Genomic DNA, 25,181 nt, shown 5'->3' with positions numbered 1-25,181 from the left:
GATGATGACAGTATCAGAGGCAGACACTGAATGCTAACAGGAACAAAACCAAGCAGAAGTGATCAAATCAGAACACGTGGACTAAAGCCATGGTTAGTATAAACCTGCACTGTTTCCTTGATTTCAGTGGTGCTGCGCTGATTTATATTGACTGTGAATCTGGCCCGTAAATAAAGTATGTTTGCCTTGCAAGAGCATCTGAAAGAAGAAAAAGCTGTTTATCAGTCAAGATTGGTAAATATTAAACTTGTCAACGGTTCATTTGCCAAGGAGGGTTTTTTTGTTTGGTTTTTTGTTGGTTTTGTTGCATGGTTTTTTTTACTATTTTACTTATATCTGAAAGGAAATTTTATAGCAAATTAATAATCTGTTATTGCTGTCTCAACAGCCACTAGAGGGGAAAAGAGTTGTCTTAAAGTCTATTTAGTATGTTGTGCCTTAGCTATCCACTGCTTGAAGCCCAGAGGCAGCAGGAAAGTAGCTCGTGCTTAAATATACCTCTCAGAAGGGAGAAGCAGAAAGAGGCAGCTGTGAAGCCACAGAAACAGTGAATGGTTTCAGATACTCTTCTTCAGCACTATACTGCAGTACTGAGCATCTGGATCATATTATGAATGTAGCAATGATTTTTAAAGTGCTTCCTCCTGATGACCTAATGGATGGAGTTCCAAGAGAGTGCTGAAGCAAGATATTAAGTAGTATCTATATAAACTAGACCAAAACTATTCTCAAGTTAATTTACTTCTGCCAAGCTTTGAGGGAGTAAAATCGTTAACTTTGGAAGAAAAGATTTTCTTCCCATACAGTGTTTTCTGTGTCCCTAGGGTATAAAAAGTAGTTGTTTCTGACAACCTTGAATTGATGTTATGGACATAATTTTGAAAGAAGCCACTCTTCCTTATTCACTGGGTTGCCTTGAGTTGATCCCCTGTTTGCCCTATTTCTGTTTCGTGCAGCAACTGAAAATTGAAAACAGCAATATTTTGCTTGATGGAGTAACCATCACAATTAATTTGAGCTGCCAAACGGAAAAGCTTTTTGGCAGTTTCAGATCTGTCAGTCTTTGGTAATGATAGTACTAGAGATCTGGTATTCTACCTTGCACTTCATGTGGGATTTGAAGGGGAGCGCACTTAGGAACATGAATTGTAGAGCTGCATTGGGCTGCTTTGATGTGTGATGACAGGTTGGGGCAGGTACAGGTGCACTATCAGAATGAGAAATGGTTACTTTTTCTTGGAAAGCCTTCTCTCCATCTGTCTTCTGCTAGTGGGAGACAGCGTAAGCTTTAAAGTTGCTAGATAAGAAGAAACAGAAGAAATTTCTTTTCTTCTTTTTTTTTTTTTTAATGGAGTCATTTGATTAAGAAACAGAAAAGCACTTGCACTTAAAATCTTAACTTTGACCACTGTGAAATATGCAGAATGTTTTAAGGAATGCAAAAAAATAAACAACGAAACCATTGGAGCTAAAGACAAAAGCAACACAAACCAATACTACTTCAGATTTCCTATAAAATTGATTTTTGAAAGAATCAGTATTTTCTGTTCCCCTGAAAAGGAAAATAAATGACCAGCAAGATGGAGAAGGGAAGAAGAAAAAGCTTAAATACTTTGAAAGCAATTAATAAACTGGCCACACTTATAAAAGTTGGTCTAACCTGAGTGATTCAATGTTCAGACAAAATTAAAACTAGATACATTTTATCCGCTGTCATAATGCATAAGCACACTGACACGGCGGCTCACCATTGTCTCATCCCTTCTCATTTCTGTGTTATTTTTACAACCACTTTTCAAAGCACTGCACTTCAGCAACTGTTTGATAGCCATATCCTCCTATAAATCATTGAGAAAGTGTCTCGGAGGAGCTCACAAGGTTGCTGCGGGAAGAAGGTGCTCTGTCCTTGGCCATCCCAGCTCCGCTCAGATAGGCACGGCTGCTTGAGTACGGATTTGCAGTAACTGCATCCAAATCAATGTGATACTGTCGTGATTTAACCCCAGCCAGCAACTAAGCACCACTCAGCCGCTCGCTCACTTCCCCCCCACCCCAGTGGGATGGGGGAGAGAATTAGAAGGAAAAAGGTAAAACTCATGGGTTGAGATAAGAACAGTTTAGTAGAATGGAAAGGAAGAAAATAATAATGATAATAACAACAATAATAAAATGACAATAATAATAAAAGAATTGGAATATACAAAACAAGTGATGCACAATGCAATTGCTCGCTGACCGATGCCCAGTTAGTTCCCGAGCAGTGATCTGTCCCCTCCTGCCCCAGGCCAGCTCCTCCAGTTTATATACTGGGCATGACATCACATGGTATGGAATATTCATTTGGCCCAGTTGGGGTCAGCTGTCCTGGCTGTGTCCCCTCCCAACTTCTTGTGCCCCTCCAGCCTTCTTGCTGGCTGGACGTGAGAAGCTGAAAAATCCTGGACTTGGTATAAACACTACTTGGCAACAACTGAAAACATCAGTGTGTTATCCACATTATTCTCATACTGAATCCAAGACATAACACTGTACCAGCTACTAGAAAGAAAATTATCCCAACTGAAACCAGGACAGATACTCATTTAAGATAGCTTGGTAATAATGACATTCACTTCATTTTAATCTTGTACTATATCCAGAATCTCATAATGTCTACAAAACAGAAATAGCTGGGTGCCTGATTCCTTTGCTTAGACACAGTCACACTACAAATGCAACCAAAAGGGAGAAGCCAGTGACCAGAAAAGCAAGAAAATGGACAATATCTAATACAGACAACTGCACAGACAACTTAATCTACTCTGAATACCATCTTGAGATGCATCTTATTACAAAAACAAGGGTTACCAGCTCTATTTAAACATTGCAACGAAAGGTACACCTACATGAAATACTGTAGGTAATTTCAAGTCTGCTTTTCAGATCTGTGCTCTGGAAAAAAAATATGCAACTCATACAGCCCTTGGCAGAACAGAAGCACATCAAGTTAATATACCTTTTGCTCTTGCACAAGACATCTGCAACTTGACTTCCTAAACTACATCACTGGATTTGGCACCTTCCTAACAAACCATACAGTTTCCCTCCGGTTGGGCAGCTGGCAAGATGAGCCTGTGTTTGCCTGTAATATGGAGCTTGTTTATACTGGTGTGTCTTTTGAGTAGTGAAGAGAGAGTTCAGGATCCTGAATTTTAGCATCACAGCCTCAGCTGGCATAAACCAATACATCTACACCACATTTCTAAACATGTACAAAGTATAAAGGAAATACTGTGGGAAAAGGCCAATATGAGAGATGGGAAAACGTTCATTCTTCTTCACCGCATGCAGATACTCACACACTAAATATTAAATAGAAGAGAAGCTTAAAGCAAATCAATGGTTACCTGGGCAAACCTCAGCGTAGGGTTGGCTGGCAAGGGTCTTTCAGGCACAGCTTGGTGACATGGCAGTTGGGGAAGGGGTGGTAGGACTCGCTGCGGGGTTTTTAGTTGTGGCAAATCGTGTGTCTTCACAGGGTTACTAATGTCGATGATCTGATAAGGCAGCGGTCTTCTTGGACCATCTCTCTGCAAAAAGAACCCCAACCAAAAGTTATAAACTTCAAGAGTTGACATAAGCATTGCTACTTTAATATCCATGTTATTCGCTTACTTTTCTCTTCTACTCTGCTTTTATCTACCTCTGCAACCAGAGAAGCAATTAACAGCTTCTGGAGTCCTACTCAAGGACCAATCCTTCACCGTTCAGATAGATAATAGTGTTCTGGTGTAAGCAAGCTGGCTGGCTCTATCCTGGAGACTAAACTATTTCTTTTCTGCACTTGACATCTCCACCTGTCTAGAACTCGGAAGCCATAAATGTATTTTGAAGCCTACATCTTCTCCCATTTTACATATTGTTAGTTCTACATGATATTAAGCTCATGTAATAACTGTGTTCTAATAAATTCTTAAATGAGATCCAAATTATAAAATATGTGGGGTTTTTTTCTTCTTTTTTTTTTTTAAACTGTTTAAGGACTCACTTTTTGTATGTTTGTATTTTGAGGCTTCATAATGAGATTTTTACTGAGAGACCTGGTATGAATGTGATTAGGCTCAGATGAACTGGAAGGTCTTGCTGGACTCACAGATCTGCAATACAAACATATAGTTATTGAAAACAACATTCTGCTTTATAACATTTTTTTAACAGTAGCCTCTTTTCAGAATGAGATTTTTGCAAGGACTTTCTGACTTTTTATAGTAAACAAGGAAAGTTAAAATTGTCTAGTGCTCCTGCAAGAATAAAAATAAATATTGATTTTTTGGAAACCAGTAGCCTGTTAAATTAGCTTCTGCAATCTGTGGAAATGCGGCTTTGTAACACCCAAGAGGCTATTCTAATGAATCTAGCATTTAAACAGTAATGACCACAAATATGAAAGTTTCAGCTCACTCGACTGAGTTTAGATAAAAGGCCACGCAATGTAATGAAACTATTTCAAGCAAATGAAAAGAAAAAAGGCAATACTTCCTTTACTTCTTAATTTTTTATCACAAAAGAGGTATATAGTTAACCCCAAACCTACATTATTTACTGACAATCAATAAAGTTAAACTAAACCAGGAAAAACACCGCTGTTAACACTTGGTGAACATTTTTGTTAAGGCTGGCTCTTTCTAACATATTCACACTGTTTTGCCATGAATGTCAAGATGAGAGCTGCCATGTTTACAGCTACTTTCTACTAATATCTATTAGAATATAATTAGGGAAAATGATCATACCTTAGCTTCTCTATTGTTGTCTTTTTACTTGTAAACAACCATCTCATGAACGTCTTCCTTTTCAGATACATGATTGATCCAGCAAAGATAAGGCACAGAATGGTTATCAACACTCCTATGGTTAAACTCTTATTATCTGCAACAAAACACATTGAGTTAACTTCTATCAAGAGCCATCTTTACTGAAATGTGTTGTGTATATGGAGGAGGACATTGCTGCCTGGCCCGGGTTTCTAACTGCAATGCAGGTGAAGTGAATAAACTATGAATTAAAGACTAATAAACTCTTATTTCTTCTAGCCTGATGCTTGAATTTTGGCCTGTTTTGAAGTTTTCTTTAACATTGGGGAAAAATTGGTCTATTCTATTCTGGTCCAAACATGAACATCTCCATGTACTCTCTCTGTATCTATGGCCAGGTCCTGTTTAGGTTGTCAACTGCACTGGTAAAGTGCAAACTTTTAAATATTCTGAACCTCAAACATAAGCAGTAACCCTAGCTCCTTTAGAACCAGATTTTAAGGGTTTCATTGTGCTTTAACACCGGGCAAACAGTCTGAAATTTGGGCTACTGTGGTCCAGCCCACATGGCTGTCAAGTTGAATCTGGAGGCAAGCGAGGAGCTGAAGGAAAGCCTTCAGCAATGGTGTTGTGTGCTCCCAGAGGGATGCACTGCTTAGCGAGGGGCTGCAGCCTTCGGTACTTGTTCCAGTTTTCAGAGTGCTTTAAGCTGCTTTAAGTACCTTCCTGGGACCTAAGTGAGGCACAATAGTGAGATGAACCCTGACGAGATGACTTGCAGCTGAAAGAAAGCCTGATGGCCTGTATCAGAAACAGTGTGTCCAGCAGGAGCAGGGAGGTGACCGTCCCCCTGTACTGGGCACTGGTGAGGCCGCACCTCGAGTCCTGTGTTCAGTTTTGGGCCCCTCACTGCAGGAAAGACATGGAGGTGCTGGAGCGTGTCCAGAGGAGGGCAACGAAGGTGGTGAGGGGTCTGGAGCACAAGTCTGATGAGAAGCAGCTGAGGGAACTGGGGTTGTTTAGTCTGGAGAAGAGGAGGCTGAGGGGAGACCTGGTCGCTCTCTACAACTGCCTGGAAGGAGGTTGTGGTGAGGTGGGTGCTGGTCTCTTCTATCAAGTAACTGGTGATAGAACAAGAGGAAATGGCCTCAAGTTGCACCGGGGGAGGTTTAGATTGGATATTAGGAAAAATTTCTTTACCGAAAGGTTTGTCAGGCATTGGAACAGGCTGCCCAGGGAAGTGTTGTAGTCACCATCCCTGGAGGGGTTCAAAAAACACGTAGACATGGCACTTCAGGACATGGTTTAGTGGGCATGGGGGTGTTGGGTTGATGGTTGGACTCGATCTTAAAAGTCTTTTCCAACCTAAATGATTCTATGATTCTACATACGATTCTATGATTTTTAGGAAGAAGTAAGCAGCAGCTCCGATCATTATGGATATGTGATATGATCATTGCCTGGAAGAGAGGATGTTGTGATTCATCAGAACTGCTGACCTAAAAAATGCATACTCCCACAGTAGGAGAAACATCTTTAATCTTTGCTCGGGTAACCTATCATCGCTGTCTCAGCCTTATCCTGATTGATTTTCAGCCAACTGGCTCTCATCTACTGGCCTAAGCTCACTCCGATGCTGGTGAACAGAGTCAGCAACACTGACTGAACAAACTACACATGGGGCTTCATGGGGCGTGAAGTGCTATGCTTTTTACCTTAGAGCGCTGCAGAATAATAAATCCCTCACCATCTCCAAAAGATTAATAAAAATCAATAATCCAAGATTACACAATTTAAATTAATTAACTTCTACCTAACAAATATTTAAGGCTTCTTTGTAAGAAAAATATAGTGTCAAACACGTTTGTTCTAAGTCAGTGTGCTGGTTTTGACTGGGCTAAAGTCAATTTTCTTCATAGTAGTGGGTATGGGGCTAGGTTTTGGATTTGTACTGAAAACAGTGTGGATAATTCAGGGATGTTTTCATTACTGCTGAGCAATGCTTACCCAGAGCCAAGGGCTTTTCTGCTCCTCACCCCACCCCACCAGCGAGGAGGCTGGGGGGGGCAGAAGGGGTTGGGAGGGGTAAAATCAGTTACTAAATATTAATGAGACCATGTGCCTTGCTTGACTAAGATGAAAGTATTTTATTGAGCTAATCCTTCTGTAATTTGATTTAGAGATGTGCAAACTACGCGGATTGTAATCCAAACCACCCCATCAAGTGTTCATATTTAAATCCAGGTGTTAGCGATAGAAAATTAAGCTCTTCAGCAATTTCCATATTTGTTTATTCCCAGTATTATTGAATGTAGCACCATTTTTTTGAGAAAAATGGTGAAACTACCACACTATATTTAACTATTGTTAAAACAACTTTCTGTTAAATTGAAATGTTGGCTTCCAAAAAGCAAAATGCAAGAATTATCAAAGATTTCCTATATTTGTCTTCTCCAGTTAGCGTTGTCTATGCAGCACTGTACTATAATACATTTTGTAGCTCCCCAGATACTTGGCTTTCAGGTAAGCTGAAAAAGGACTATAATGCTTTAGAGCAAATCTTAAAAGAAAACATTTAACACACAAGTAATCACACTTGTTCAGTGCCTGAGCATGGTTTCTTTGCTATCTTACCAACTGGTAGGTATTTTAAAAAAAGATTGTTCAACAGTGAAATCACAATGTGAAGCTTTGTCATGGAAATGACTGTGATGTCATAAATCCAGTATTACAATTCACTGCAGGATCTGGCATGTAGAGAATACATTTTGGTTTTGAATAGTATTATTCATATGAAAACATGCAGATCATTTTCCAGCAAGTTTTCGTTTTTATATGTATATATGTATATGTGAATAGACTGCTTGTCCTGTCACGTAGTCAGACATAAATCAGAAACATCTCTATGGAAGTCACTAAAGTTACAGTACTCTGGAGAAAAATTGGCATGTGATGATTATCAAATCCTATAAAATTCACAATGTGTAGAAATAATTTCTTCTGAGGTTGGCCAAAGGTGAAGTAAGATACTATAGCCAATGTTCTGCAGACTGAACAAGGAGAAATTGAAATACAAATTCTAGAAAATGCACGTCTCCTACTACTGTCATACGTGAGAGCAACTTCTGGTAAATGTGTGGAAGCTAACTATAAGATGTAGTTTTAATCTGATAGGGTCAGAAATCTGCTATTTTCCACAATACGAAAGATCCTTAGAAGAACCATGTAAAATATATTTCTGATTTTTGATTATGCAATAATTTTGCGTTTATAATCATTGCAATATCCACTCTTCATTAGGCACATAACTATAGAAGCAGGTTGTGTGTACAATAAGGTATTTCTATCCTGGTGCACTCAGTGGAGAACACTGGAGCTTGGCATATCTCAAGGTGAATCCAAGAGTACTGCAACGTTTATCTACCATGGCAACAGGATTTGCTCAAGTGTGGGAGTTAGCTCCTCATCCTCGGCTTAAATCAATACCATTTCCTACTTATTGCAGTGAGCTGCTAAACTTGACCATGTACCTTGAAAATAAAGGAAGGCAAAGAAAGGCAAAGAAAAGAACCCACCAGGACCACTGTGCCTTCAGTTATGCAAGAAAATTGATGCACTCAGCCTGCCTTGGTTTTACTTCACTAAATTTTCAGGTTGGTGCCAACGCGTTTGGATTAAGCCATTTGATTTACTGACTTATTTCCCAAGCTTGCCAGCTCATTGCTTACAGGACGAGACTTGTATTCCCACTCTTTATCACGGAAACAACAGGTAAAGCACGAATTACTACTAACCTGCTTGCCTAATTGGTCCGCTGTCCATGCTGCCACCAAACCCTGGCTTGTCACAGTAGGGGGGGGCCCAGTCAGCCTCGCAGTGACAGTTCTTTTTATTGTTGCAGACCTGCAAAACAAGACAAATGGCTTAACATGAAAAGGATTACCCTATACATCTGAGAGCAGCGCTGGCTGATAAGGCCTCCTAATCAGATAGTGACACATCTGAAAGAAATAAAACTTACAGGAGGAAAGAGATGTACTGGTATCTGCCTATTGGCACAACTAAGATGGCATAGAGCGACTCTGAGTGCAAGACACCACGGAGTAACAGGGATCCTAAAAAAAGCATTATTTATTTGGCAGGTAATCGTTTGACTTGCACCAGCTGACAACTCCAATAATATAAGGATAATCACACACCTCTTAAGTCTTATTCTCTCTTTGCCTCCAGCAGCAACATTATCTGCTTTCTAACTTCTGTTCCTTCTGCCTTCATAGGAACAAGAGTCCCTCTACGCTCTTAAGGCTGTAAAGCTTTGTCAGCCCACTTGAACACTCCTACCCAGCAAGGGCTTGCACTAGGCTGCATACTGATTTTTCCACTGCTCAAGTCCGCCAGCTCTAAGATGAACCAGCTGCTGGAAGAACACGCGAAACTGGAATCAGGGCTGAGGAAACCCTCCCTTTGATATCACACCTGCGCTGTCTATAACGATCCAGTCCTCAGTGTTCTGCTGGTTTTAATATGAGTTAAGGAGCAACTAGCAAGACCTGATTTACCAAATGCTCCCTGCAGAACAAGGGAGATCCAAAGAACCGGAGCCCATCGTTAACATCAGCCTGTTCCCGCTGCGCAGAGCAGAAGGAGCCGGGAGACTCGTGGCTCTTTCTTCAGGAGGTCTCTCTGTCCCAAACACCCATTAAAAAAAAGGCTGCTTTTTATTTCCTTTTGCTACCACCCAAGCAGTGGCTACATGTCTAATACAGAGGGTAAAGCTCTGTGCTGTATTGACAGAATACATGAACTGAACGGGCCAAAAAATTCTGTTGCACAGGACAGAGATGGCACAGTCTCATGTGAATGTACAAATTGATTTTTAAATAAAGTTTTTGGGCTTAGGTTATAAATATGGTCCTAAATTCTGTGCTAACATTGATCATCACTGATCTACCACCACCATGGAGAAACCATTCAATAGATTAATAAATGGGTTTCTCAGTAAGATACTAGTTAGTTCACAGGAGTTTGAAAATACGCATTTTTCTGGCAAGGTCAGCTGGCAGGCTTTCAGAAAGACTATACTGACTGTGTCTGCAGAGTATTAAAATATCATTCACATAGCTTAGACTGGCTATGGTCATGTAAAATGAAAAAAAAAAAAAGATTTACTTTTCAAAGACAGCAAGATAATTAAACATATCATTTGTTAAACATTATTTTTTAAATTAAAGCACTACAGGAGTTCCCATCTACAATTCTACGAGGTCATTTTTTGCTACTCAGGAGTCATCAGAGGTTCTCCATCATACAGAGATAAAGACGCCAGTCTAAGCTGATGCTCATTCCAGCACGATGATAACACACAGCACCATCAACACTGCACAGTTTTTCAAATGCGGGATGATAAAATAAGTTAAAGCAAATTAAAATCCCTTCTCAGGAGAGGACAGAGAATTTCCTATGGCTCTTTCAATGTGGTTGCCACAGCTTTTCACAGAAACAAATAGATCATCAGCAAATCAAGGTTAATAAGGCATAGCTTGACATAATTAACATTTTCATAATATAAACTAGGTTTCAAACTGCTTTGATATTATTAACTAATATCATCAAATTTTTCATCCTGCACCACTTTCATACCATGAAACTCATCAATATGGTTTTCCTTTATTTTAATACTTTTGGAAATGCTTTTCCATTTGACTCTTAATTCAAATGCATATTTTAACTTCTCTGTATCTACATAGAAACTGTATTTTTTTAAATGTTAATAGGAATTCTTCACGAAGGAAGGTTAGACTTCAAATTGCTTTGAAGATGACAAAATTCCTTTTTATCACAGACTGTTAATTAAGAACAAGATAATTACTACTTGATAAATATTTCTTTGTTAAATAAAAATAATTCCATTCTTGCAGTTCATATAAGGGACACTGAAAATGGAAATACATAATTAAAAAGTATTGCAGTGACTTTGACTGATACATTACAAACAATCAGAGATCCCAAAGCTATTACACAAAATGATTTCTTGTCCAGTGTTTATTGACTGATTGTAAAAAACCTGTTCCTATAATGCTTACTCCACGTCCATGGCACTTTGTTGCACATTTGTGGACACCAAAAACACTTGTATTCTGGCACCGGCGATTAAGGCAAATCTGCAAAATAAGAGAAAAGGAGTTTTAACAGGCACAGAACTGCTGGTGCTGACAAGGTATCATGTCCTTCTTTATACGTCTGCTCATCCATCAGTGGTTCTTTTAGCAGTTGCAGGTTTCCCAATACACAAGCTGCATTGACAACATGACATTGACAAAAAGATAAGGACACCAGAATTAGGTGTCGTCTTCTTCTTATGCCTTTCTAAGTCTTTCAGGTCCAAATCTGGGGAAGCTGAATCTCGATCGGCATCCTGGCCGATACGGAATTTCAGACATAGTTCATTTTGGGTTGATATGCTGAGGTCGTGTAAATGAACACTCACAGTTTCACTGAAGTGGAACTAGTGGCAAGCCGCTGGGGTTTGGGGGGTTTTTAAGCCAATTTAAAACCCAGTAATTTGCATTTTTTCATGACTAGGAATGCACTGAGCAGGAATCTTCCGTGTACCTGATCTGGCTGCATTCCTGTCTTCAAAGCAGCAGGTGGTTCCTCAAGGAGAGGTTCAGGTCCCCTTGTGGGGTAAATTAGCACAGTTCTGTTTATATCAACAGTGCAATACTTTTTCATGCCAGTACAGAACCTGGACTCAGGACAGCCTGAATATTTAACTGAGGTCATTGGTATATATGGGCTCATCATCGTTCTTCAGCAAAACTGAGACCTTTCTAAGAGTTTTCCCAAGCTAAACAATTTTTTTGGTGTCACATATAAACCAACCATATTTAAAGTGTAATAATGATCTTATAGGAAATGGAAATAAACAAATAGCATATGCAAAGAAATAAAATTCAATTTTTTTTTTCTCCAGTCATTACGGGTAAACTTTACTCTGCCAATATAGCTGAAAACTGAGGCAAAGCAAGAGTGGTACCATCTAATAATACCATCAAACAATCAAATGACTGATGATGATGTCAGTAATAAGAAGTTATCCTACTCAAAACTGAAGAAAGAAGAAATTAGGACTGCAATAACTGTTACTATGTTATGTTGACCAAAAAAAAAAAAAAAAAAAAATCACTGCACAATTTTGCTCATGTTTAACTGCAGTTCAGTTCAGTAGTACTAAAAGTCAGTCACAATAATTAGCATTAAGCAGGGAATAGTGTTGAAGGAGACGACAGGGATGCTTAATCAGGGCACTTATGCCCTGGGGAGAAGGAAAAATGGAAAGGAAATTAGAGTGAATTGGCATCAACATGCACGCATGTAGAGAATATGGTCTGATTACAGCAGTATTCACAATTCAAATATTCATAGTGCAGTAGCACACAGAATTTTGATCACATTAAAATGGCTGCATTTCAAATTGTGTATCTTCAGCTTAGAAAACTCAAGAATATTTAAATTCATATTCTTAATCCATAATACAAATGCACTAATGTCCTCAAAGTAAAACATACAATTTCGTAAGTATTAGCGTGTGTATTCTATAGTGTGTATGTGTATGATTAGATAGATTAGAAAGATTAAATACTCATTAGTAAAACATAATAGGGTGCTTTCCCAGCGTTGAATTTGCTTTGAAAAGACATTTTATAACAGATTGACTTAGAAATATTGTAAGGGTTGTTTTCCTGTAACAGAACTGTAGTTTCACTAGGGACATATTTTAAACCTGTTCCCAATGCAGTGTGATAATCCAACATATTTCAAAAGCATTCAGAAATTCAGAGGCTTACTTGAATTTACCAGAAATTATCAAAGCACTTTTTTTTTTCTTTTTGCAAGTAATCCACTGAGGGGATAGAAACCTTCATTTCAATAGTTCTTGGACTCCTTTCCATTCCTCCCCCCCTGTAAACTCATGGCTGTCTCCCATCTTTCTCTGTTCCTTTTCTCACAAAAGAAAAACCGAGAATGAGGCAGCCCTATGAAATTTGGACTACATTCACATAGGATAACTCACAAAGTTTGCAAAATATGATTGCAAAAATCAGTTTTAGTGGCTGAACATCACTGGGTTTATATTTTTCTAATAGTGCACACAGAGATTGCTTTTCCTGCAAGAAAAAAAAAGGGGTTGGGGTGGGAGCCATAATCAGCAGATATAATATATATTGAAACCTAGAGTGAAGTCAATGACAATTTTGGAATGCCATAGACACTAGGAAAGTGAATACATTGAACTTCTCAGAAATTCATTAACAAGCCTGTAATGTGTTTTTCTGTGCTTCTTTTGCAGAAAACCTCTAGCCTACATGGACAGATATGTGGGACTGTCCTCAAAAAATCTGTTATAAACTTGAGCAACTTGCATTGCATCTGCAAATCTGTAATCCAGAACAGTGGCCAAAAGAAGAAGGGAGTAAAAATTTGACTCACTGTGAGCATGAGAAACAATTCTTTTGTGGAAAAAAAAAATAAATCCCAAAGCAGAAAACAGGCAGTTTAGTACAAAATACTTGGCAGCATGAGGGTAGTGATGTTCTCCTTGTTTGGGAGTATTTCAGAACCTTACTTTTCCATCTTCACACTTGGTTCCTGACAGCACAAGACCAGGATCGGGCATATCATCACCCAAATACACGTGGGTACCACGACACAGAATCTTGCCACCTTCCTGAAGTGGGATATTAGTTTCTATGGAAACAGCATTGGTACCAATTACAGGTCGATTTGCTCCTCCTTGACACTGGATTTTTCCACATTTAGCATCTCTGAAGGCAATAAACAAACCCATAGATTAGTGAAACAATTTTAAATGTTATAAGCCCTCTCCCACCACCCTTGCACCTGTTCCTGTGTTTGTAGGGAGACCCTACCTGGGTTCACATTTAGCAAAGGAGCTCTTGGAGTCCTTGCCACAGTTGCCGTAAGGATCACCTGCAGAATTGACTCTCTCAAAGCAGATCCCAGGAGCAGGTTTCGCACCTGAAACAAAACCTAATCAGAACTTTCATCTCATACAGGGTGTTTTTAATAATTTTCTTTGAGCTCCGCTAATGCTTTAGGGGAAGGTAGCATGTGATCTGCATATTGATGAAGCACAACAAAACAGTTGTGCTGGATCAGCATGCTAATTGAAGAGCCCGAATATGTGGGTTTTCCACTGTTATTTGTCTCTCTTGGCAATGCTGAGCAATAGACAACGCAGAACTTATTCTTTTTCAGAATTTCTCTAGATGATATCCCTCTTGTGAATCCTCCTAGGACACAAAAATGTCTACTAAATGCCAAATCTAGTTTGGTGAAGAAAGACAAAGGCCAGCTGGTAAGTTAAGTCCCTTCTTTTTACAGGAGTCAATGTGACTCTAGCGAGACCCCAAGAGCTGAAGCCAAAGAAAATACTTTTCAAGAAAGGCCTTTTTAAGTAAATTCAGAACAACTAGAAACCAGAAAAAATCCAGTTGCAATCTAGAGTGCTAAGTGTCTGTAAAAACATGAGCACATGACATGGCAAAGAGAATACGCCGCTGTTAGCTCAAGCTAATGTACTGAGGAGAGGAAGGCAACCCATCCCCACCTTAATCCTCAGTAAATCCACTCCTGTGGGAAAGGACTGACTTGAAAGAAGGGTCATTTCTACCATGGTGGTAGAAGTAGGAATCTGGGAAGACAGGCAGCATCTGGTTCTTATCTACTGTAGTCTTCTGTGATGGAGACATATCATAACAGCAAAAGAACTTCCCTGGTGGGAGTAGTACTGGAAATGTTTGTGCAGACAGATTACTCATCCCTACATTTTAGAAGTTAAAAGGTCCTATTAGAACATCAAGTCTAATGTCTTATACAGACAATCTCCTGTCCATTTTCCCCCAGATTATGACCAACTATTGAATATCTTCTACGGGAAGATAGATACAGTCATTTGAAATGTCTAAGAGGTGGAGGATCTACTTCCCTGGTTTGACTGTTGCAACAATTAATTAGTCCATGTTATTAGAATTTAATCCCTTTGTTCTATTGTGAAGTGTGGCTTTTATTTCCAGCCAGTAATTGCTGCTTCTTGCACGATTAAGAGGCCCTTTGCTAGGGCCCTTTATTACCCCATATTTTCTTTCCATGAAGATAACTAAAAGCACAACCAAGTCAGAAGATAACTAAAAGCACAACCACGTCATTGCCAACATTTCAACTACTCCAATACGCAGACCTGCTTTGAGGAGACAAGGTGGTAAGGAGCTACGCTGGCTAAGACTCTTAACAGATATCTGCTGAATACATTTTTGTACTTTTGATAGATCAGCCAAACAAAAACAAAAAGAACTGGCAGCAAATGATGTGATAGCCTAAAGGCTGAGAATATACCATTTCTACAGTGTTCCCTGATCTTTAACAGAGACAGAATATCTGAGTTAATGTTACATTTTTTCCCAATGTTTTGAGCCACTTCCAATTGTGTATGCCTCTAACTGTGGGTAAAACATATCATTTATTTAAACCAACTTGAAGATTTCATCTGAAAGCCTTCAAAGAGGAAGAAGGTTTTTTTAAAAAAGGGGTTAAATTCCTGGAGAAGAAAATACAAATATGATTGTAAAACTTCCAGTTAGTGTGGATCTTTTCACTAATAAGTCAGAGATTAAAGCCTCAATTAATTATCTGCATTTCACAGTTAGAAGCTTGACTAATACTATATACTGCTGAACAGCAATCTAATGCTATTAAGGACAAAATATTAAAACTTGGAGAGGCTTAAGATGGCACTCTCTTTTCCTTCTAACATTTTTACATACTGAAACTGGAGAACTCTGAAAGAAAGGCACAGAAGGAACAGAATATGAGCTCTTGGTTCCCTGGAGAGCAGGACAAGAGCTTGAAATTCTTTGGAAGATTACAATCAAGCTTGCTGAGTTCAGAATATTTCTCAAATCTGGAACTATTAAAAAGGACTCACACAGGATTCTTTCACTTCTTTTCATTAAGCCACAAGCAATAATAAAAAAATCAACAAAAGCATCCAGACAAGGCACTGTGCAAAAAGCAAAAGTAAAATTTCCATTTTCAGCATGTAGGTTCCTCCTCGTCTTTCCAGGGCAGGCACATTAACTATTCAGCTTGATACAAACATTAACATGTGCATATACTATGCCAGCTTTAGAAGGGAAGGGGAGGGAAGGAAAAAAAAACCCATGCTGTAAGCAAGAGGCCAAATAAAACTGCTTTTTCTCTCACATCTGCATAGACCAACTTGCTCTGACCCACCTCGCCAAAGGAATAAGACCTCACCCACCTACCACAGTCCTATGCAATTGCTAAGGGTCTCATTTTTTTCTTGGCCAAGAGCTTTGTGCCCCAACTAGTTCAGCCAATGGTGTATCACCGCAATGACTGGAGGCTTCTTTGGAGATGTGTCAGCAGCAGCCCCGAGCACAGACACACTTTCCCCAGAGTGCTGTCTGGCTCCAAAAGCGGCCAAAAGCAAAATGAATGCTCATGACCTGTGCTTTGACTGTAAGTGACCTAACAAAGACTTGTTAAAAAAATGGTGTTAAAAAGAGAAAGGGCTTACTGAAATACTAAGAGAGTTTAAGGTATTTATCTTTCTCTTTCACCTGGTGAAAAATTTTTGTTTGGTTGGGTTTTTTTGAATGTAGAAATCAAGTGTGTTACATATGATGGGAAGAAGCCTGCAGGAGGAAGAACACATCTGCAGCATCCTTGCAGGGCTCAGACAGCCCGATAATAACTCCAAACAATAGTGCCTGACAAGAAAAAAGATCTCACAGAGTACAAAAAAATGCTCCCCTGCCAGGCTCGGAGCAGTCTGTGTATGAAAACACCTGGTACCCAATGATCATCTGCAGCTTGGAAACCAAAATCTAGCTTCAATTTCTGCCTTTGGTATCAAACCAAAGCACGTTGTTGCTTGGGATTCAGGTGGCTGTTCCCTCTCCTGACTTGTTTCTCACAATATTTGGACTTTTTAATAGATGAAAATGTATCAGAGTGTAAGAAGCTGAACAGATGGAGCTACCAAGGTAAAAGGAGGTTTTCAGAGGATGCTTAAGGAACAGAATTGTAATGTTGTGTTTCTGGAGGAAACCCATTTATCATGACTGCACCATATAAACTGAAGCAGAAAGTCCTGTCTTTCTCTATTTTGCTACCTCTACAGGCAAAGGGAAAATGATTTGTGAAAGATTTCCAGTGGTTATTAAGTGCTTTGAGCTGGATAAACAGAGTTTATTTCACTTTGCTATTGATAATTATAGTATCGTGACCCTGTAATTAAGGTCCTGTCAGCCTTTCCACGCCAAGCCTTATTCCAGAGATTAAATCAGCCGTTTCAAACTGCAGAAGGTCAAAGCTCACCACTGCAGTTGTCAGCCTTGAGACTTTTTTTTTTCTCCAAATGTGTATATTGATGAGCCCACTTCTTTCCCTATATGGCTGCAAAGAAAGAGATGTTCTACACTTTTGGAAGCGATACAGAAATGCTGTGTCATTTCAGATCAGTGCAAGACCTGCTGCAATGAGAAAATACCGTCACAGTCTCCTGAAAGAGAAGAGAGAAATTTCTGACCATGGTGCTGATTCCAAGAACAGAGAAACACCCGTTATCAGGCTGACAGCGGAAAAGAAAGATATTTCAATTCAGTTCCCAACACTGTCTCAAGACTTATTTAAAAAAAAAAAATAATTATACAGTGTTTATGGGTGTGGAGGGGAAAAAACCCAACCTTTGAGTAATAGACTGGAGTTCTGTTGCTCGGGCTATGCCAACTAGCACCACGAACAACTGTATAAATAAATATAAGCATAAAAATACAGTTCTCTGTCATGTGATTTGCACCTGGATTTTATATTTCATTGTTTTACTGCACTGATGATGCAAAGCAAACTTTCCACACACTCCCTTGGCCTCTCTCTTCATCTTGTTAAGTCTGTGTAAGAGCGAGATGGGGTTGAGCTGGGGGGGTTTTTTTTGCATTTAAGGAGTATGCTAGCTCTTATTACCTCTGAGAATATGGCTTAATGCCTTTCACATCTCCAAAAGAAAAGACCTGACCATAAATGTGTGGTGATCCAAATAGTTTGATTTTACTGAATTCAGATATTTATGGTGCTTGAATAGATTAGTATTTTTGCAAAAAAAACCCGAAACAAAACCAACCAACAGTTATCAATGGTTTGGTCAGCTAGCTTAGATGTGAAGCCCATCTATTTTGCCTATAGGGTTGTACCTGGAAAAAAATGCAAACCTCTTACACCAGTTACAGGCCTTTGTAACATATATTGACACTAAAATTAAGATTGTTCCTGCCTAAACAAATGGCCATGTCTATGCAACAAGTTTAAGTATGTTCTAATTATTAAGTCAATGCCTGCCATTTGCTCCCCCAAATCATTGCTTTTTTTCCCTCTTGGGAAAACACACTGACAAACATCTCCTTTCCTTCCTTAAAGAGTCATTTTCTTGTCAATGTAGAAAAAGCCATGAGTCTAAAGCTGAGAACCTTCTATTCCTTAGTAATCAATAATTTCTCTCTCTTAAGTGGCTTTATCTGCGTAGCTAGTTGCTCTGGGAAAATGCCAACGGAGTACTAGACATCACACAAATGCATTACTATCGATGTACTTTTCAGTCACACTACTATCAATAGGTCAGATCAGTGCAATTTGATATTTTTGAATACGAAACAAAAAGGTCACAAGCAATTCATGCATGTTGCTCCTTAAGGATAAAAATGACATGAATGAAGGCGAGAGAGAGAGTAGAGAAATTTGTGTGTTCTGGGAGCAGACTGGAATGAACTTGGTCTTTAAAAGGAATTTATGGGTGTTTTCGGATACTGTCCCAAGGTGCTCCTCCCCTTTTTCACACCAAGATTTCCATGCTACTGCAGATCGGGAATAGCAAAAAATATTCCTCTATTTGATTTGAATTTATCTGTTGAAAGTAACAAAAAAATCCCCATGGAAATGCAAGTACTTCTTTCTGGAAACAGGTTCCTATTGCTCAGCCTAATGTAAACAAGCTCTGACAGTGCTCATCATTTTTCTTTAACTAGATCTAAAAATATTAAGATTGATGTTTATCATTGGGCTACTGGACATCTGTAACCTGTTGAATAAGAAAGATATACAAAAGAAGACATTGATAAGGAATTAAATATACTGGATATTATTTTAAGAAAAGTTATTGTATTTTGTTCTGCATGTAGGCTTTCTCCTACTGGAAATAAGAAAAGAGGAATTAATGTAAATGAACTATGATCTGTTTTTTCTTTACAAAAGAAACTACACAACCACTCCTTCACTCCATTCCAACACAGGCAGTTGTTAAAAACAATTCTAATCAGTTACAACAATCTGGTAAAAGGTTCAAATGTATCTTTTTGATACGAAGTCCAGAGACGATATCTTAGAATGTCAAATCTCTTTCTGCTGCAAGCAAGGGTGGAAAGAATGTTTTTTTATCTGTGCCATGATATTTTTCCAACTACACGACCCACCTAGCCCTCTTCCCATTCCACCCCGCATCTGCCAGCTCATACTCCAACCAGATGTAAGTGTGATCAAGTGGTGGATATTCACATCCTTAGTTTTTAAATCCAGAATATAGGCCTTGGTTTTTGCTTGAACCCTATCTGCTACACTGTTTGACACTGTTTGAAGGTTTACTTTACTGGTATTATTTCTAATCTATACTTCCAAAAATGAATTAAGCCTTTCAGTTCAGGTTTGGTAATGTCTCAACCTCCCTTTCAAAACCTTTATCCTTGGTTATTCCCAAGACAAATACGGCTCTTCCAGTTAAAGTCTGTTTGAGCTCTGTTCTTAACAAAGTCATCTTTCTCATGAGCAGCTCCCCATAGCCTTGACCACTGGAGTCTCCATGCACAGCAGTGCCCATATTGAATAGTCCCAGGAAAGAAGACAAGAAAGAATTAGGGGAGCGTGGGGGGTTTGGAGGACTCGCTGTGTTAGGAAACAGACCTGGCAAGGGAGCTGCAGCAATTCAGCTCCCTGACCTTTAGCTGAATTTTTCTCAGCCACTGAAATTATTAACAGTCTGACCGAGTAACTTTCCATGGCATGGGAAACTGGTTCATAAGGAGATTTTGCTTTATGCAAGAGAAAATGTCTCTGTATCCAGGGGATTAAAAATCCCAGTATGACTAAGACTGGAGGCTATAATTGTACATGCCTATATGAGCTCATATTAACTCTACGACGCGAGTGGGATTTGGAGGAGTATATCAGATGCATGGTTTGTTCCACGTGGGGAGTTTAATCCTGAACTGGAACTCCTCTAACCTGTTCTTATACCCACATGACGAAGCTAACCTGCTATGTGTATCAGTGCCATTATTTCTTGAGATGCTTTAATGCTCTTTAAAACAAAAATTGTGAACGGTCCAAGTCTCTGTGAAGTTAAAAAAATAAATCCTTCAATAGGAGGGTTTTGACCAAGGGAAACATCTGTGTGTCATTATATTGATACATAAGTTTTGAAACAGAGCTGAAGGCAGAGAGATACTGAATTGGAAGAGGCTAAGGGAGCTGAAAAAAAGTTAGTTTAAAAGAAATACTTAAATCTAGCTCTAAACAATGCTTCTCTTCAGGAGAGGTAAAAGTGGTTTTGCCCTTTGAGAGAGGGGGTGAGATGCTGAAGGAGACATGACTTGTCCCGAGCGATGAGGGAGGCAATAGCAAAATGCTGAGTTAGTGCTTGTATTTCAGTGGAAGGGCCATAGGACATTACAGAAAAGTGAACGGCTTTCCTGGGATATCATGTTTCCGATAACCCAAGAACTCATGCTATTACATTTTTGCAAAAAGTAAGTAAATTCCCACGGGAGAATAAAACCTCTTTCTGCTTGACTGCGTACTGTGCTAAGAGCACTGTCAGGAGGTAGGCTTACAGGGTAACACCAATTAATAAAACACACACAATGATACAAGAATCTGATGTTAATGTCAAATACTGAACTCTGTTTTGGGATGTAGACTGGCATACACGTTTCACAGATGAGCAATTTAGAAGCTTACATACCAATCTGGAAAAGGATGCAATTTCAACCTGTCAAGAGCATTCAGCACTTCGTAGGATGACATAAGGCCATATCAAAGTCAATATTAAATGATTTGTCTAAGTTCACCTAGCCATTTACAGCAGTGTTGCAGAATGAACCTAGTTACTGTTGCTCTCTACCTCCTGCTGCAAGAAACGAACATTACTGCAAATCAGGGATAAAATGAATCACGGAATGATTCCCTCATTATTCAGTTCTCCATTTCAGAAAAGAATAGCTACAGATTGGTACTGTATAAAATTCCTCCAAATCCCATGCTTTTTTTTCCCCAAGTCTATCTCATAAACAGATCTCCTGGTTCTCAAACTCACCTTGGCCCCAGAGCGTGATGCACTGCTGCTCGTGGGTCTGGCATATGCCGTTGTAGCAATAGCCGTCCACTCCATGGCACGCGTGCCCGTCGTGCAGGTACACGTTAGCTGGGCAGTGAGGGCTGGCTCCTGTGCAAAACTCTGGCAGATCGCAGGAATTACTTGACTCTCTGCAAGAAATCCCCGCTGGTTTTAACTGCAAAACAAACAAAACCCCTTAACTGCTGTAATTCCCATCAATCAGAGTTATGCAGCGGTATAACCCATGCAGCGCACGAACAGCTTTTTCCACTGGCTCTGCACCAACTGACCGCAGAGGACAGTATAAGAATTATGCAGCTCTTTACATGCATTTATTTGACACACGTTGCGAAGGGTTTGGCAGGAAGGAGGGCCAAACTGAACTTGCAGCTGCAAACATGGCTCACGTGGCTCAGGTCAGAAGGTAGATCCAGCCTTTTGTTAGTTTTCAAATACGAACCAAAGTTTTCAGAGTGCCTCCTGCAATCACAGGCACAGAAACAGCTTGGGCTGTACTGCAAAGGATGCTCTGTAGCACTGACCAAAAGTCAGACCAGAAACTTTTTCATCCGTAACAACACAGCAGTGACCAGGGCAGCCAGCTGATCACGTAACATTATGTTAAGTGCTATGTTATGGCTCACGAAGCCACCAGCCCACCTGCCTTTGGATTCAGGACCCTGACAGCTTCCTGGAATGGAGGTGCATGTCCTCATGGAAAAGTCACTTTGTCACGGGCATCAAGATCTTCTTCAACTTATTTATACAGCTAGTCCATGTAAGTGTTCCTGTCCTGATTTCCCTGGATAACTACATTTTTTTCAGAGCTGAAAGTAACTAGTCGGTAATGGTGGGACACGGCAATCTGAACATTCACTTATCAACAACCATAAAAGATGGGTGTGCTCTGGGAGCAGCACTGAATTTTAACTGCATCACCACAGCGCCTTTGGTAAAAAGCAAAAAGACATGAAGATTGATTTTGCTAAAAAGCATTTGCTAGCTGTTTTGATAGCTCGCTGCTACTGAGCTTTTAGGCAGATGGTTGCCACAGACACAATGGAAACTTGCTGAATGCTTTATTAGCCCATATGCAAGAGATGGTCTGAGAATTCAAGAAGGTAAATGCCTGTGGCAAGTTGGCTTTTTATAGTATGTTAGGAATCCACAAGAGCTGATGATCTGCATTAAAAATATATAGGCTGTTGATAGAATCAATATTTTAAGAGTCTTCCCATAAAAAGAGGGTCCAGCATTTAATGACTGCTTGCCAGAGCAAAACATCCATATAAGCATGAAAAAATATCAAAGCATACAAAAGTTCCTAAAAAAGAAGAGGTTTTGCATGAGCAAATGAAATGGCTACAAATAGCACAGACACCATTGAAAAAGTCTGTCGATCTGCTCCTTCGATAACTGTTAACAATTTGAGAATTTTTTTTAATTGCTTACATGAAATGCAAGTGTCTTAACGCTTAATGATACCAATTTGCTTGTTCTCCATCCTTGCTTACTGCTCTGCAGTTGGGAAGATTGCGGAATTCTGCCCACCCCACGGAGATAAGAAACGTTCCCGTTGGTTCACCTGGCAGTCTTCGCAGCAAAGTCCATGTGCACACACCGCTCCCGGTTTCAAAGTGCAGGTAGTTGCATTACAGCACCGGTTTGTACATTCCTAGATGGAGGAGAAATTTAGAGCAGACAACTTTCAGTCACAATGAGCTGTAAATCAAGAGGCTGCCTATAGCTCCGCCAAGAAAAGCTAGGCATAAAATAATGAATTATGCATGAAATCCTACAACTTGATCCAAAGAGTCTTGTCTGTCCTTACATTCAACAAGCGCAATAATTGTAGTAAAACCAGAGAAGTCATTGAGAAAGGCTGGTTTATTCTAGCTATGGATCCAATCCCAAATATCACAAACTACTCAAGTGTGCTGATACCAATCCGGATACAGTAGTACAGTGTTTTATTTCCACAAAAGTCAGTGGAGTGATGCCATTGCCTCAAGTGAGGATCCAGGGCCTGTGTTGCAGTTACTGAGCATCACGACTACAGCTCTTTATTTTGTGATAGTTGCTCACCAGGCTTCTGTATCGCATGGAGACCGGTGGCTGCCACAAAGAAAGATGATGACACCATTCCCTGTAATCTCTTATCAGGGTATGCCAGTAATAGAGCTTTGAGAAATGAAATGAGTATGAATTGCATTCTCACTAACTGATACATCCCAATTTCACACTTACGGATTAGATGGTGGCATGTGTGGGCTTTTGCAAACTTTATTTTCAGTAGGAACAGCTGGTAAGAAGTTTCAGAAAATAATGGATTTGTTTTTCCCAGATCATGCTCACAAACTGCAAGTTACATCAGCTGCGCTGGAATCTCACCTCTCTAACAAAAACAGCAGCAGATAAAATTGCTCTTCAGCTGTGTTAAGTCAGTTTGATTTAACAAGGGATCACTAACAACATAGGGAACACAGGAAAAATAAGTGGGTTAGAACGATGTTCACAGCCTCTTGTTACTTTATTGGCTTCTGTAAAGCTTTCCAACTGGAAGATAGGGCTGCCACTGCACTCCCAAATAAAGAGCAAAATGATTCTCAGCACTTCACTGTTTTCTTAGATAATATCTGCCTGAACATACAAAGCTAATTGTGCTGCTCTGATGCAGTGGAACAACTTCCTGCACCTATTTTTGATCATGCCGGAAGGCAGCAGGCTATGCAAATATTTCTGTGCAGCTGCTGTATTTAAGAAGTAACATTCCTCTGCACAGAAGCACATTTTGTAAATTCACCTCAATAGCAATCTGAGAAAAGCAGAGTGGAGGAAAGCGTTGTCAGTCCAATTAATGTACTTCTGAAACAGTCAGCTCCTATACCCCGTCATCTGGCCCTACACCAGCCAGCCATGGAAAGCAATCGGCATTCCACAGGCAGATTGGGATAAAGACACAGCTCTTTGAATGATGTTACTGCAGCCTTTGAAATTTCCAATTGTTCACTCACTTATTACTCATTGTAGGGACTGAGCTTGGTAAATAGTTTTTGTGCCTAGGCTATTAAATTGTCAGGAATGGTTTTAACACAAACAGGCAAGCAAACAGAAAAGGCTCAGAAGGCTTTTGGAGGCCGGAGGCTGCCACCCAAAACTACTGCTGTGCTGTAGTTCATTACTATTAGTTATAATTGGTAACAACAGCAACGATGGGAGTTGGGTTTCTTGGTGTAGGTGTCCTGGGCTCATCAGAGCATCTCAAACAGACTAACACAACAGCAGTTCTAGCATCACCTACATGAAGCCAGATGCAGTAGACAGGACATCTTGTTTTCACCCCCTCTTTTCTAAGAACACAAGATAGACCACATTGGGCCAGCCTATAACCCTTCTAGTCTCGTGTCCCCCTGACAGCAGCCGGCAGAAAATGCTTGAGGACAAGAATGTGAACACACATACATGATACCCTCCTAGTCGCCTGCCTTTCCCTTGGCTGCACGGACAGTTTCAGCACCTCTAACGTTCAGTGGAAAGAAACTCGCAAGTAATCGACACAGTCTGGGGAGCAGCTCCTTCTGCTTGTTTGAAACCTGCCTCTTTCTAACTTTATATGCACAGTTCTTCTTGGGGAGCAATCACTCCCTACTCACTCTTTCCATTTCACTCACAATTTTATCAGCCTCTCTCACATTTCCCTTCATTTTCTTCTCTTCCTGCCAGAGCCCCTCCAAAACTTTGAACCTCCTTATTGCTTTTCTTTCAACCTTTTTCATTCTGCTTCATCCTTCCTGAGATCAGGGAGGTGTAGGAAAAAACTGCACATGCAGTTTCAGGTGCAGCACGCTGCAGATTTATAGAGGCCTACTGGTGCTTTGTTTTGTTTTCCTATTTCTTCCCGAGTA

At 39.8% G+C, this 25,181-nt stretch overlaps 1 protein-coding gene across 2 annotated transcripts in view; it reads right to left on the bottom strand.

Moving 5' to 3' along the window:
* ADAM12 (ADAM metallopeptidase domain 12) overlaps window positions 1-25,181 on the bottom strand; it is a 185,293-nt gene that overhangs the window by 5,554 nt on the left and 154,558 nt on the right. The window contains exons 13-21 of one of the 2 annotated variants that reach the window (XM_010581959.1): window positions 22,862-22,951; window positions 21,256-21,451; window positions 13,724-13,832; window positions 13,420-13,618; window positions 10,877-10,954; window positions 8,588-8,696; window positions 4,773-4,908; window positions 4,028-4,136; window positions 3,387-3,569 (exon numbers count right to left, since the gene is read on the bottom strand). In XM_010581959.1, coding sequence (XP_010580261.1) covers window positions 3,387-3,569; window positions 4,028-4,136; window positions 4,773-4,908; window positions 8,588-8,696; window positions 10,877-10,954; window positions 13,420-13,618; window positions 13,724-13,832; window positions 21,256-21,451; window positions 22,862-22,951 — 1,209 coding nt within the window. The remainder of the gene's footprint in view (window positions 1-3,386; window positions 3,570-4,027; window positions 4,137-4,772; window positions 4,909-8,587; window positions 8,697-10,876; window positions 10,955-13,419; window positions 13,619-13,723; window positions 13,833-21,255; window positions 21,452-22,861; window positions 22,952-25,181) is intronic. The other variant, XM_010581960.1, reaches the window with a different exon arrangement.

Source organism: Haliaeetus leucocephalus, unplaced genomic scaffold (genome assembly GCF_000737465.1).
Source record: "Haliaeetus leucocephalus isolate CR32 unplaced genomic scaffold, Haliaeetus_leucocephalus-4.0 Scaffold830, whole genome shotgun sequence".
Lineage (NCBI taxonomy): Eukaryota > Metazoa > Chordata > Aves > Accipitriformes > Accipitridae > Haliaeetus > Haliaeetus leucocephalus.
This window is presented reverse-complemented; position numbering and strand designations above follow the sequence as displayed.